The 16044-nt window shown below is 45.6% G+C and overlaps 1 protein-coding gene across 1 annotated transcript in view; it reads right to left on the reverse strand.

Moving 5' to 3' along the window:
* Positions 1-13974, reverse strand: part of LOC126188781 (odorant receptor Or2-like) — a 44357-nt gene extending 30383 nt beyond the window's left edge. Inside the window, exons 1-2 of the mRNA XM_049930393.1 lie at positions 13172-13974; positions 2678-2777 (exon numbers count right to left, since the gene is read on the reverse strand). Of these exons, the coding sequence (XP_049786350.1) occupies positions 2678-2777; positions 13172-13974 (903 nt within the window). The remainder of the gene's footprint in view (positions 1-2677; positions 2778-13171) is intronic.
* Between the last annotated feature and the right edge of the window lie 2070 nt (positions 13975-16044).

The raw sequence follows: 16044 nt of genomic DNA on the forward strand, positions 1-16044 counted from the left end.
TTCAGTTTATTCAGGATGATTTCACAGGACCATGACGCAGCGCTGCTGACGCCAAAACTTATTAATCTCGATATGCAGTGAGTCTTTAATGGAAGGTCACATAAAAACTTGAAATTTTATTATTGGAAATAAATTTTTCTATCGGATACTTAAACGAGATTTTTCTGTTCGGAGGTTATACTAAATGTGAATATTATAATTATTTTTTCTGTTGGGAGGTTACACTTGTCGACATCCGGCCAGGAATGTATTTTGAGAATTTTCTGAGAAGTAGCCAGCTATATATCTGCTCTTATCTAGTGTTAATGTAGTTGGCATTTGGTGCAACGCATTTACTAATTTGTCACTACATTTTCAAACATTATTGCCTTTTGTTGTCATTGTATTTATTCCACTTTGTATTCGCTTTGTCTTGGTTTGATTTTGTGTCCACCTTTAATTTATGAGAAATGCCGCTAAAAACTGCAAACAGTGCATCGCCAAGTGTAATGAATGAAAACACCGACCTGAACAGTTTGACTGACAATATTAGAGATACTCAGTGTCATAATTCTAATCTCGCAACTTTAGACAATTAGTTTGTGCCAACCACCAGTAACGATTCAAACTTAAATGATGAGCAAAGAAATTTAATAATGTCCACTGCAAATTTAACAACAATTGATGACGCAGCGCGTTCCACCACAGCGAACGCTGCCCAGTTTGACACATCAGATGTGCAAAATTTACACAGTGAGCAGATAAATGTTAATAATGAAGATGAACAATTTACTAAAAAATATGTCAGATTTATTTAATTCCGATGTAGTGACCAACAGTGCACAACCAATCAGAAAACTTTTTCATGAATCAGACAATGACCAAATGGATACAAAACACGACTGCTCTCTGCGAGCTACTAAACTCGACAACACTGCTCTGACCTGTGATTCTATTGTAGCATAGATATTCATATCGCAGGCAGTGCGTGAGCAGTCCATCGAAATTACATCTGCTCAACTGCGCTAGCGAATAGTAATGAACCCCTAATGAACCCCTTACACCATAAAGAGCATCTGTGTGGAATTTGCTTGCGAGTTACAAGGCTGCTCGTGACAATTTCTTGTCGAATGTCGTCACAGGCGATGAAACATGGAGTATTCAGTTCCAGCAGGAAACAAAACGGCAATCCATGGAGTGGCGACACACCACATCACAGTTCAAAGCCGCACCCTCACCCGGTAATGTCATGGCAACGGTCTTCTGGGACACTGTAGGGGCTATTCTGCTTGATGCCCTTCCTCGTAGTTCCACTACCAACTCTGTAGAGCACTGTGCGACCCTCAACAAATTGAAGAGACGACTTCAGCCTTTTTCGTCGCCATAAAAATGTAAAGGAACGTCTCCTTTTCCATGACAACGCAAGCCCTCGCACACTTCACTGGACTGCTCTTCCTCATCCACACTTCAGCCGGGGTTTCGCACCTTACGACTTCCATCTGTTTGGCCAATGGTGGATGCACTCCACAGGAAAAAGTCTACATCTACATCTACATCTACATTTATACTCCGCAAGCCACCCAACGGTTTGTGGCGGAGGGCACTTTACGTGCCACTGTCATTACCTCCCTTTCCTGTTCCAGTCGCGTATGGTTCGCGGGAAGAACGACTGTCTGAAAGCCTCCGTGCGTGCTCTAATCTCTCTAATTTTACATTCGTGATCTCCTCGGGAGGTATAAGTAGGGGGAAGCAATATATTCGATACCTCATCCAGAAACGCACCCGCTCGAAACCTGGCGAGCAAGCTACACCGCATTGCAGAGCGCCTCTCTTGCAGAGTCTGCCACTTGAGTTTGTTAAACATTTCCGTCACGCTATCACGGTTACCAAATAACCCTGCGACGAAACGCGCCGCTCTTCTTTGGATCTTCTGTATCTCCTCCGTCAACCCCATCTGGTACGGATCCCACACTGATGAGCAATACTCAAGTATAGGTCGAACGAGTGTTTTGTAAGCCACCTCCTTTGTTGATCGACTACATTTTCTAAGGACTCTCCCAATTAATCTCAACCTGGTACCCGCCTTACCAACAATTAATTTTATATGATCATTCCACTTCAAATCGTTCCGCACGCATACTCCCAGATATTTTACAGAAGTAACTGCTACCAGTGTTTGTTCCGCTATCATATAATCATACAATAAAGGATCCTTCTTTCTATGTATTCGCAATACATTACATTTGTCTAAGTTAAGGGTCAGTTGCCACTCCCTGCACCAAGTGCCTATCCGCTGCAGATCTCCCTGCATTTCGCTACAATTTTCTAATGCTGCAACTTCTCTGTATACTACAGCCTCATCCGCGAAAAGCCGCATGGAACTTCCGACACTATCTACTAGGTCATGGAGAATGCAGCAAGACGTTGGCCTCGACGTCGACCAATAGAGTTGTACCATGCGGGTATGCAGGCCCTCCGAGTAGGTGGTACGGCCGCCACACTGAATGGAGATTACGTTGAAAAATAGGGTTTTGTAGGCGAAAGAGTGGGAAACAGTACGGTGTATTGGATTTCTTGAATAAAACACCAACCTGCTCTCAGAAAAAAAAGAAAGTGACGCATTACTTATGGAGCGCCCCTCCTACTAGGACGTAGTTAGGAAAGTTTCTGCATTGGTGCAGGGTGAAGCGTTACGTACGTAGGTGGCTGAGAAGAGCACCACGCAGGAGGAGACGGCTCCCACCAGGAACTGCAACATCGCCACCGGGTTCATCAGCGACTCCAGCAGACCAACCAATCTGAAAACGTGTGGCAAGTAGTGACAGCGCCCATTAACGACATTGCAGAAACAAAATTTTTTCCTTGAACTGGTGAAGCCGTGCTCATCAGTGTGTCACAAAATGCCTAATCCCACGCGCATCAGTAAACAGGGACGTTGTAGGACGTTGGACGTTGCAGGGGAGGTCGGATAGTATGGCACAGCGGATTCTATTGGACAAAAGCTGTAATAGCTGTGACAGCAGCTGTCGCACCACTGCTGCTACGCAGGAACAAGGGTAAAAACACGATTTTGAATCAAAACAACTGTACATTTCGGAACGGCGACGAGTTATCTGCTCGTCGTGATTTTTTCGATGCAAGAACTTAATTTTTGTAGTGTCGTTTTTTCTACGCATTTCTATTGTATACTTAGATACAAGGGATTTTATTCTGTATACTGTAGGGTATGACAATGTCTAGCACGAGTAATAACAGTCGGAACATTAAACTACCAGAGCGGTACATTTGGGTTCCACCGGACAAAGCAATTTTGGCTTCTACTGGACAAAACACAAAGCATAAAAACTTAAATTTTTACTGTTTTTTAAATAAAATGTTAATAAAATCGACTCCCTAGCTGCAAACAGGCGTTGATATACATCATTGGGGGCATGTTGAAAATGTGTGTCGTGACCGGGACTCGAACACCGGATCTCCTCTTTACATGGCAGACGCTGTATCCATCTGAGCCACCGACGGCACAGAGAATAGTGCGCCTGCAGAGACGTATCCCTTCCATGCTCCCCGTGAGACCCACATTCCCAACATGTATATCAACGTCTGTTTGCAGCTATGGAGTCGATTTAATTATCATTTCATTCTAGAGAAGCTGCAAGGTCATCAATGCTATCTGTTCTTTCGGGAACAGATACTACCTTCATATATAGTTTTTTAAATAACCAGTCGATACGTAAATGAGGTGAAAATTTATCTTTTTATTTGTTTATTCATAATTAAACTAGGAAGATTAGCGCCATCACACCCTCCGCCAAGTCTAGCCTGCCGTTCTATACAACTGCACACTATATACTATACTAACCTGGAAATGCTTTGCAGTTGCTAAATATTTATAAGAGTTTGATATACCTCCTAATCTCCTTCTCCCCCCTCTCTCTGTCCATCTTCTCCTCCCCCTCTCTCTGGCCATTTCCTTCTCCAATCTATCTCACCTCTCCCTGCTCCTCCTTCTCCTCCTCCTCCTAATCCACCTCCCTCTCTCTGTCCATTTCCTCCCTGCCCATCTCAATGTTTATTGCCTCCCACCCTCCCATCTGCTCTGTCCCATATATCTGACCTTGAGCCTTGTTTAATGATATTGCCAACGAAACCTTTAATGGGAACTGAAGGCGTCTAAAATAATGCGTAAATCGTTTGCGATCATTAGCATGCATATGGGACATGAGATACCTCCCCTGCTGCTGGATCTCTGAAGACAAGCGCTTCTATGACGGTATTTCGCATAGTTTTAATCTGAAAAAGGTGTAACTACAAAGTTTCGAACGATTTAGTTTCCGTAGTAGTATTCATCACAAGCCGATAAGCCATAAGCACAACTTTCTTGTTATCTGTTGAAACCCACTGCGAAGAAGAAAACAAAACAGCACATAGTAGTGTATGCAATTTTTGTTTAAAATTATATATAATTAAAATAAATATATATCGGAGAAACAATTTGTCTAATGAAACTTCCTGGCAGATTAAAACTGTGTGCCCGACCGAGACTTGAACTCGGGACCTTTGCCTTTCGCGGGCAAGTGCTCTACCATCTTTTTTTTTCGGGTCTCCTGCCTCCCCTTCAACCCGTCCTTTACGCCTTTTTGCCTTCTCGGCCCGGCTTCTCCGCCTTTAAAGAGAGAATGTAACTTGATGATGTGGAAACGCGCATCTGCTGACCGACAAACTAGTATGCCCCTTCTGCTGCCTTTGTTTGCAACATGGCTTGAATAAAAATAAATGTAAATTCCATTGAGAAGGCTTTCACATAATTGTTATGGAAACGTAACTGCATCTATAATTTTCTTTCTCCGTGCGTGGAAAAACGGAAAGAAGCAAACTCATTATTGCTGATAAGTAAAATACTCTTCTTCAGAAAGGTAATAAATTAAAGTAGGCTTCTGCTGCCTGATTTTACACATAAATAATATAAATACGTCTTCCTGTGAAAAGAAGAAATGAAAGAAAGAAACTAAATAAAAGGAAGATGCCAGTTTCATCACTGTGTCGTATGCTTCCCTCAAAACAAACTGATATATACCTATGGACTTAACTGGTTTATATATATGATCTTCTCTGATTACTTGCTGTTGGATATCCTCCTCTTGCTACGTGAAGTGCAACCTTGTACCACAAAGCATTCGTCTAATATACGAAATGCTTCGATGGATAATGTAAATTACGCACTTTTATTGGTTACAGTATTGTTTTAGTTAAAAAATTTGCGTATTTTTCTTTGTATTTTTTAGTACACATCAGCTTTTGGTCCGCAGTTGTAAGGTATACCCAGAAGTCCTCCCTATTGCTTGATTCTTTTGTTAGGATGTAATGCATCGTTTGACCTTTCAACCAGTTGATTGCGTTTCGTTTTGTTTTAGGGTAAGGTATACCGTCAGGGTTTAAAAATTCAGCAGGCGTAACGGCGTTGGGCGTAGTTCTGCTGACGCTCGCTATCTTTTGTCTTGTGTAGAGCCATATGTCTTTTACCTTGTCACACAACAATCTATGCTCTTCGGTATCTGGTATATTACATAATATACACAGCGGTGACTCGGCCAGTCGAATAGAGTGAAGTTTAGAGTTCGTCGTAATTTTCCTGTTTACAGCATAGTACCAGGTCGATCTGACATACGTTGGCAGGTTCCGACAGTGAATATTTTGCCATATCGTTTCCCGGTTATAACAAGGATACTTTTGTTCTACGTCGTTTCTGGGTTTGTCTTTCATAAAGTTATTGTAAAGTTCTTTCACTTTCATGATGTCTTTTTCAGGGATTTTTGCCTGTATGTAGTTGTATTCCACTAAAAAGTATTTCTAGTGGTATAGTCCGTTGGGTATGTGTTGGACATTTATAGGTGCACTGATGCCAGCAGGAGCTGTTTCATTTAACAAATGTGCAGCAAGGGTGCCACGTTGTTCTTTCCATTGTTTGTATGTGGTTGAAAGGTATAAGGCTTGCGCTTTTTTGCTGATATCGGTGAGATTTAACCCACGACATTTCGTAGGGAGCATCAGAATGTCATATTTGACTTTGAAAATATGTCCGCGGCTGACAAAATGTCCTAGTGCAGATGCGATACTTTTAAACAAGGGCGCAGGTGGTAGCAGAACTTGTGCTACGTAATTAACTTTGGATGTGATATATACATTTGCTACTGTTACTTTCTGAAGTTCATCGAGTTTCCGAATACTATGTGCTTGTACAGAGGCGCGTATGCTGTTAAGTAATTTTCGATAATTCGCAGCAATAGTGTGTTTGATATTTCGTTTAAAATCTATGCCGAGACATTTCATGGTTACAAGCTCGCGTAACAGACCCTGCGTTTGCGTCCCAATTCCACGGCCAATGTTGAAAATCCCCGACTTTGTTCTAGTAAGTTTTGCACCAGATGCCTGTTCATATTTTGTTACTATTTGTAGTGCGCTCTCTACTTCAGTGCCATTCACGACTAGGAAGCCAACATCATCAGCGTACGCCTTGCGCACGATCTTTTCTCCATGTATTTGTAGCCCTTGTAGATGTTTCATAAGGGAGGCAAGCAGGGGTTCGATGGCGACGGCGAAGAGTGCCATTGACATTGGACACATTTGCCTAATGGAGCTGGTGACGTCAATCGGGCGGCTAATGTGCCCATTGATGACAAATCTGGCTGAGTTGTTTGTTAATGTATTTCTTACTAATGCAATGAAAGTCGGAGGGAAGCCCATTACGCCCATGGTCCGAAGGAGAAAACAATGATTTACCCTGTCGAATGCTTTATCAAAGTCGAGTGAGATGAGTGCACATTTTATTTTGCAGACGTCGGCCGTAGAGATTAGGTTCCTGTAGTCACAAAGGGTCTGGAGAATTCTCCTATCTTTGCCCACACTTGTTTGATAAGGGCCAGTGACGCTGGTCATTGTGGTTTTCAGCCTGCGAGCGAGGATGCGGCCAAAGATTTTATAATCGCTGTTTAAAAGCGTAATTGGCCTCAGAGAGCTTACAGTTTTCGTATTGGTGGTTTTTGGCACTAACACTACGAGTCCCTCACGAAATTCTTTCGGGATGTGATTTTCAGGGTTTAGTAGTTCGTTGCAGATGAGAGTTAACTTGGGTTTTACGAGGGCGCTAAATTTACGATAAAATTCTGCCGGAATTCCGTCTGCCCCTGGAGCCTTATTTTTCATGCTTCCATATATAGCTTCGTCGACATCTTCTTCAGTCACTTCCGAGATGAGAGTTTGTGCTTCCGCGTGGCACACTTTGCCCTGGAGGTTGATCATTAACTCGTCTTGAAGCTGTTCGTCAACTGGTTGACTAGACATTAAGGATTCAAAATGCTGTACGATTGCCTCTTTAATCTCTCTTTGCTTCGTCAGCTTCCTTCCATCATCAGTTGTTATTTCAGAGAATATCTTGCGAGACGCCGTTTTGCTTTCACGAATGACATGATAAATGGAAGTGACCTCGTGCTGAGCTATATTCTGGGCACGCGACCGTATTTGGTAGCCTTCCAGTTGTTTACGCCGAAGAGCCAAAATTTTTGCTTTAATTTTGTTAATTCTTTCGTAGTTGTCCACAACAGTTACATCGGACTTGTACAAATCCCTTAGACACTGAAAGTAGAATTCTATAGTTGATTTGTACCAAAAGTTTTTGTCTTTTGAGTAATTTATGAAAAACCTCCGTATTTTAGGTTTGGCATGTTTCAGCCACCAGTCAGTGCCAGTGTTGTACGAGCTAAATTTGCTTTCACATTCTCTCCATAACTTGTAAAATGCCTCCTGACAAGTTTGGTCTTCCAGATGTGACATGTTGAGCTTCCATGTGCCTCTACCTCGGTAGGTCCCTTGTTTTGTCAGATTGATTGTGCATATGTACGCAGCATGATCCGAGAAAACGGTAGGCCATATTTCGGAGTGCAAAATGTGGTGTTTCAAATTGTGCGTTACATATATCCTGTCTAGACGGCTCGCCGAGTGACTTGTGGTGTGGGTGAAGCCAGGGGCGGCACCGTGCATATGCACCCATGAATCTATTAGTCTTAGGTCATTAAGTATACGTTCCAGTCCAGTACACTTGTTGAAATTGGGAGTTTGGTCTTTGGCATGCAAAACACAGTTAAAATCTCCTCCCAGGATAAGGTGTTCATATCGAGTTCCAAATAGTGGGACAACTTCTTCTTTAAAGAACGCCGCTCTGCGGTGCCTGTTGCTGGATCCTGAAGGGGCATAGACGTTAATGACTCGTATTTTGTTTATTGTGGCCGCTATGCCTTTACTGTTTGGTGGGGTTACCACATCTTGGACTACTATGCCCTCCTTTGCGAGCAGAGCTGTGCCCATTTCCGTTCCATGCCCTGGGTTTATTATGGCGTTGAAGCCAGGTACGTTACCGAGCTCAATGTCTAACACTTCTTGTAAAAGGATAATGTCACTGTCAGAAGCATATATAAAATCTTTTAAGTTCTGTAATTTAAAGGAACTATGAATCCTATTAAGGTTTACTATAGCGATCTTGTAGGCTTGTATGTCAGACATTGTTCGTTCTACTTGGTCAAACTTTAAACAACATTCTTCCGTTTTGTCTCGCAAGCGACAGCTTTAAAACTCAGTTTAATAATATTCACCGGTAGCAAATGTTTCAGTGGTGTGTCCTTGTTCTTTAGAAAGTTCGTTTACGGAGACGTCTTCGTTTAAGAAATCAGCCACGTTTGGGGCTGGAGTACAGTCTGTTTTAGTTTCTGAAACTTCTGTCATTTCTTCATCCGCATTGTCATGATCGCTTTCGTCTGCCCAGCTGGTTGACGTTGTCGTCGTGGGTGGGACGAGTGAATCTTCAGGAGAGTGATTCGCTTCTTGAGGGTGGGTGCTTGCTTTCTTTGTTAGCTTTCCTTGGACGTCCCGTTTTTCCAGCACAGAAGGGGAACGCTCCTCAGAAACTGGTGTCGCTTTCGTGTTGCCAGCCATCTGTTGGCTGAAGCTGCTACCTATTTCCTTCGCTTTTTGTCGGAGTGTAGGAGCTGTCTCCTCTGCGCCTTTGCGCGCCAGCCGGCGTTTCTTTTTTTTTTTTTTTTTGGAGAATTGCCTCTCGACGGACTTTCTTCAGTAGCCAAGTTAGTTTCGCTTTCCTCCAAGGTGTGTCGGTCTTCAACTTCCGGCGGATCGGCTGCCTTAACAGTTGCAGGTGCCTGTTTCGGTGGAACTTCAACTGTTTTCGTAGGTTGGTGGGACTCTTGTAGGTCGTCAGCTATGACGGCACAGACGTCCATCGGAATTTCAGTGTCTGGAGAATTCGTATTTGCACACGATTCAGGGGCTGAGGAGGCAGTCGGTCGTTCGTGTGCCACGGCGGCGTAAGTCCCTGGCAGTGTTGTCATTGCCGGTGGCCTGGCGGCCTCGCCGGCCGGCAGCTGTGCAACACGCCGCTGTATACATTCTGCGCGAACGTGCCCAGGCTTGTTACAGGCGGCACAGGTTCGCGGTTGGTCGTCATAAATTACAATCCCTCTATATCCACAGACATTGACGTACGACGGGATGTGCTTTTGTAACTCTACTCGAAGCTGCCGTACTCCATTTAGTACTGGGAATTTATGCGCCCTTGACCATTTCTCGGCAAAGTTGCTGAGCGCTTTACCGAAGGGTGAAATTACGACATTAATTTGGTCTGTTGTAATCTCAAAAGGCAACTCGAAGATTCGAACTGTGCGAATGCCAAAACCAGCATGTGCAACGGTGACTTCACCAACGTTTCCATCTGGGTGCTTAAATTTCATGACACCTCCGGAAGACTCAACTATTTTCTCGCACAACTCTGAACTACGCAGTTTAACAAACGCGACACAAGCTACAATCGACAGGTGGATCCCGATTATATCATTAAAGAAAAGCTTCACATCTTCTTCTAACCAATTCTCTACTTCAAACGACTTAGGTCTGGCATATCGAGAATCAAAGGTAAGTTTCAACGTACCTTTTCGACTTGGCTGAGCCATCACTGCATAGTACTCATTACTTCTCGAAGTGTTCGATATACAGAGCTTTAAGGTGCAGCAAGCGCGAGACTTACCACGCAGAAGCACAGACGGCGCAGCGCACACCACACTACGTTCTACCTCCACGCCGGCCGCCGGCCAACTGGGACCATCTGAGCTACCGAAGCACGACTCACGCCCGGTCCTCACAGCTGTACTTCTGCCAGTATCTCGTCTCCTGTAAAGTTTGGAAGGCAGGAGACGAGATACTGGCAGAAGTAAAGCTGTGAGGACCGGGCGTGAGTCGTGCTTCGGTAGCTCAGATGGTAGAGCACTTGCCCGCGAAAGGCAAAGGTCCCGAGTTCGAGTCTCGGTCGGGCACACAGTTTTAATCTGCCAGGAAGTTTCATATCAGCGCACACTCCCTGCAGAGTGAAAATCTCATTCTGGAATTTGTCTAATGGTTTAAGTGCCCTGCTATCGTAGTTAAAACTGACTGCGAGAAATAAAACAAAAAAATGTTGAACAACTTTCTTTGTCCAGAACTTGAAAGGCGTCAAGTGAACATGAGAGAAATATGATTTCAGCAGGATGGTGCCACAGCTCACACGGCGAGAGCACCCATGGAAGTGGTTCAACAAATATTCCCAGGACATGTTATTTCGAGATATGGTGATGTTTACAGGCTCACTCGCTCACCCGATTTGTCGGTATGTGACTTCTTTTTGTGGGGATATTTAAAATCAAAAGTCTACATGAACAAACCTCGCACAATCGATGACATTGAAGCCGTGCGGACTGAAATGTTGGAGAGAGCGATGTGTAACTTTCAGGAGAGGATCCAAATTTGTATCCAGCAAGAAGGACGTCATCTCCAAGACAATATTTTTCGAACCTAAAAGAGTATGTATATTTCAAAACTGCATTAAAAACTCTATCACTTAATGCTTGTTTTTATTATTTTTATCAAACCGTGTCCTAGTCATTCGCTGGCCGGTGTGGCCGAGCGGTTCTAGGCGCTTCAGTCTGGAACCGCGCGACTGCTACGGTCGCAGGTTCGAATCCTGCCTCGGGCATGGATGTGTGTGATGTCCTTAGGTTAGTTAGGTTTAAGTAGTTCTAAGTTCTAGGGGACTTATGACCTAAGATGTTGAGTCCCATAGTGCTCAGAGCCATTTTCCTAGTCATTCAATAGTGAAAAACATGCGTTCCCTCTGCTCCACCCAGTACAAACGAAGGCCACGGCCACACTGATTTGTCTACAGACATCAGAGATGGCGCATTCAACTGAGATGGCTTCATGCTTCACAGCGATCGGTCGTTCATCTTCATGGCATGCGGACGAGGGGCGTTCAATAAGTAATGCAACACTTTTTTTTTCAGAAAGTAGGTCTTTTACTCAGGTTTCCAATACAGCATATTTTAGTGACTCAAACCTATTTTGCAACATAAGCATCGTTCAATGTGAGCAAACTTGTTGCTGCATCAATAACCAGCCCATCATCTGCGTACTGCTTCTCATGGAGTCCGTCCTTCACTGGGCCACAGACATGGTAGTCTGAAGGTGCTAGACCCAGGTTGAATGGCTCATGAACAAGAAAGTGGAATCAAATTTTGTGTACTCCTGGGTGCGCAGACTTGTCTGATGTCCCGCTGAGTAGCGAGGTGTTTGTGGTCAGTTGATCAGCGCGTTCCGACACTGCAGAAGTCACAGCTGTGGAGGCCAATTGGCACTTGGGAGATCAGACAGGTCTGTGCAGTCTTGTTGCAATGGTGACAGACGCTCGCCCAACGACTCGCCGTGCTTTTGTTCATTGGGAGGCCTCCGTAGTCATTCTGCAAGTGCCTACGAATATCTGCGAGGCTCTGGCTTTCCGCCTAAAGAAACTCAATGACAGCTGTCTGTTTGCAGCTCACCTCCGTTACAGAAGGCATTTTCAAGGCTACGTATAGCGCCGACACCTATCGCAACTACACGAAGCTACAAAGGCTGAAGTGGGAATATTCCACGATGTCCTACAACAAACTCCGCATTTTTTTCAACCAAAATCAGCCGAGAAAGAGAATGTGTTGCATTGCTTATTGAACGCCTTTCATATTTACTCTGTGATAGGATCACTCCCATTGTTTTGTAGGCACACCTCGTAAGAAGTTCTTCGTGCAGCAGAAATGAGTAACTTTAATATTTTTTAAAATACTTGCATTGCACCTTAGCAGCTAAAATTTTGACAGCGAATTTCTTTTGGTGCATTCCTCTTATGTCAAAAATTTCAAGGTATGTCTTGACATGTCGAATTGGATCATTCCATTCCCTTGTTAGTTTGATGTTGCCTTCGAATCTACTTTCAACTGATCGAATTACATGTTCCTAGAGATTTACTGGGTCTTAACTTGGCCTTTGATGAGTACAGAATCTGAAGCAATGAATTAAAATGTGTGCCAAAGCCAGGATTTAAACCCAAGTCTCCCACTTACTAAGGCAAATGTGCTATCCACTACACCGTCCTGGCACCCTGACTGATACCACTGCACAGTGGGAAAGCATTGACTAGAGCAGTTGCCCGCGAAAGGCGAAGGTCCCGAGTTCGAGTCTCGGTCCGGCACACAGTTTTAATCTGCCAGGAAGTTTCATATCAGCGCACACTCCGCTGCAGAGTGAAAATCTCGTTCTGGAAACATCCCCCGGGCTGTGGCTAAGCCATGTCTCTGCAATATCCTTTCTTTCAGGAGTGCAAGTCTTGCAAGATTCGCAGGAGAGCTTCTGTAAAGTTTGGTAGGTAGGAGACGAGGTAATGGCGTAAGTAAAGCTGTGAGGACGGGGCGTCAGTCGTGCTGGGATAGCTCAGATGGTAGAGCACTTGCCCGCGAAAGTCAAAGGTCCCGAGTTCGATTATCGGTCCGGGACACAATTTTAATCTGCCAGGAAGTTTCATATCAGCGCACACTCCGCTGCAGAGTGAAAATCTCATTCTGGATTGACTAGAGTAGTTTGTGTAGTTATGTCAGCCACAGCGCCAGGTTGTTATAGCGGATATCACATCTTTCTAGTAAGCAGGAGGCCAAGGTTCAGGTTCTGGCCGTGACACAAATTTTAATTTATCACTTCAGCTTCTATCCTACTATCACCTTTACGAAATGTTAGCAAGATCTGCAAAAGTTTCGAGATACTGACCAGTTACAGAAATTGCTTTAGGATCACCTACCTGATGAGCTCTTCGTGGGTGTCGACACATAAGCACATCTCATTATACATGTCGCCGTGAAGTGTGGACACATCCTCGGATTCAGCGCACAGTTTTATCTTCTGCGTTCTTTCCCGAAGGCGCAGTCCCGCTATTCTCGAAGCCAGGACCCTGAACTGCATCGAGATATGTGCCATAATAGTCGCGAAAAAGCAGTCTGTGTTCATGTCGATGGAGCAGAAAAAGAAGGTGGCCACGCACTGGTGGACGTACAGGAACCAGTAGGTGGGTTCCCGGGTGAGGTTCGGCCACGGGAGCTGCTGAAAGGGAAATACGCGCACCTGAGGGTACACGGAAAGTGGCATCAGCGCCCACACGACCATGGCCGACAGGACGGACGAGTAGAAGAGGAAAGTGAGTTTGACGGACCAGCGCCGGGTCTCGCGGAGGGCGGCCGCCAGCTGCGGGTCGGCGTCGCAGAAGCCGCGCTGGCGCGCCCGGAGCGCGTCGACGCCGCCGACGAGGGCCGAGTAGCGGCGGTGGCGCGCCACCAGCAGCGCGGCCTTGGCGAGGCCCGAGAACACGGGGAAGGCGTTGGAGAGCGCCAGCGTCAGCAGCTGCAGGTCGCCGGAGCAGGCGTAGACGGAGCAGGCGGCGCCCAGGAGGTGGCCGGCGCCGAGCGCCATGAGGGCGGCGGTCAGAGCGCGGAAGGCGCGAGGCGCGGGGGCGGCGGGCGGCCACACGCCCAGCGCGCACAGGAAGCGCACGTTGTGCCGCAGCAGCGAGCCGGCCGCCGAGCGCCACGTCACCGACCCCTCCTCCATCCGCCACCTGGAGGGGGCACGTGTTTTTCAAAAAAAATGGTTCAAATGGCTCTGAGCACTATGGGACTTAACATCTATGGTCATCAGTCCCCTAGAACTTAGAACTACTTAAACCTAACTAACCTAAGGACAGCACACAACACCCAGCCATCACGAGGCAGAGAAAATCCCTGACCCCGCCGGGAATCGAACCCGGGAACCCGGGCGTGGGAAGCGAGAACGCTACCGCACGACCACGAGATGCTGGCACACGTGTTTTTCCATGACAAATACACTACTGGCCATTATAATTGCTACACCACGAAGATGACGTGCTACAGACGCGAAATTTAACCGACAGGAGGAAAATGCTTACATATGCAAATGATTAGCTTTTCAGAGCATTCACACAAGGTTGGCGACGGTGGCGACACCTACAACATGCTGACATGAGGAAAGTTTCCAACCGATTTCTCATATACAAAGAGCAGTTGACCGGCGTTGCCCGGTGAAAAGTTGTTGTGATACCTCGTGTAACGAGGAGAAATGCGTAACATCACGATTTCAACTTTGATAAAGGTCGGATTGTAGCCTATCGCTATTGCGGTTTATCGTATCGCGACATCGCTGCTCGCGTTGGTCGAGATCCAATGACTGTTACCAGCATATGGAATCGGTGGGTTCAGGAGGGTAATATGGAACGCCGTGCCGGATCCCAACGGCCTCGTATCACTAGCAGTCGGGATGACAGGCATCTTATCCACACGGCTGTAACGGATCGTGCAGCCACGTCTGGATCCCTGAGTCAACAGATGGGGACGTTTGCAAGACAACAACCATCTGCACGAACAGTTCGACGACGTTTGCCGCAGGACGGACTATCAGCTCGGAGACCGTGGCTGCGGTTACCCTTGACGCTGCATCACAGACTGCTGCAGACAAGAAGAAGAATACTATAAAGTCTGTCGCAGCACACTCTCTACTGGATGGACCAGCAGTCTTCTGTGGATGCCGACTCAACTTCAGCATTGACATCAATGATTCCTTCACACATGGGAATGGATGGTTAACTGTTGCTATAGTACGAGGTGGATCTGGAGTACCAAATGTATCCGGCCTGGAGAGCTTTGTGGACCGTGATGTCATTGCATATAGAACATACCATGTTACTCGACGATGAACCTGGGTCATTTTTTCGGATGAATCCAGGTTCTGTTTACAGCATCATGATGATCGCATCCGTGTTTGGTGACATCGCGGTGAACGCACATTGGAAGCGTGTATTCGTCATCGCCATCACCCTGCGTGATTGTATGGGCTGCTATTGGTTACACATCTCAGTCACCTCTTGTTCGCATTGACGTCACTTTGAACAGTGGACGTTACATTTCAGATGTGTTACGACCCGTGGCTCTACCCTTCATTCGATCCCTTCGAAACTCTACATTTCAGCAGGATAATGCACGACCGCCTGTTTCACGTCCTGTACGGGCCATTGTGGATACAGAAAATGTTCGACTGCTGCCCTGGCCAGCACATTCTCCATATCTCTCATCAATTGAAAACGTCTGGTCAATGGTGGCCGAACAACTGGCACGTCACAATACGCCAGTCACTACTCTTGATGAACTGTGGTATTGTGTTGAAGCTGCATGAGCAGCTGTACCTGTACACGCCATCCAAGCTCTGTTTGACTCAATGCCCAGGCGTATCAAGGACATTATTACGGCCAGAGGTGGTTGTTCTGGGTACTGATTTCTCAGGATCTATGCACCCAAATTGTGTGAAAATGTGATCATATGTTAGTTCTAGTATAATATCTTTGCCCAATGAATACCCATTTATCATCTGTATTTCTTCTTGGATTAACAATTTTAATGGCCAGTAGTGTAAATACTCAATTCCAGAATGACTTTTGACTCTGTAGCAGATTGTCTGCTGATGTAAAGCTTCTTGACAGTTTAAAACTGTGTGCCAGACCAAGGCTCGAGTGTATGATCTTCGCCTTTTGCAGGCAAGTGTTCAACCGGCTGAGCTGTCCAAACAGAACTCATGACCTACACTCCCACACATCACTGGTACTACTCTGTC

This window comes from Schistocerca cancellata, chromosome 5 (assembly GCF_023864275.1).
Source record: "Schistocerca cancellata isolate TAMUIC-IGC-003103 chromosome 5, iqSchCanc2.1, whole genome shotgun sequence".
Classification (NCBI taxonomy): Eukaryota; Metazoa; Arthropoda; class Insecta; order Orthoptera; family Acrididae; genus Schistocerca; species Schistocerca cancellata.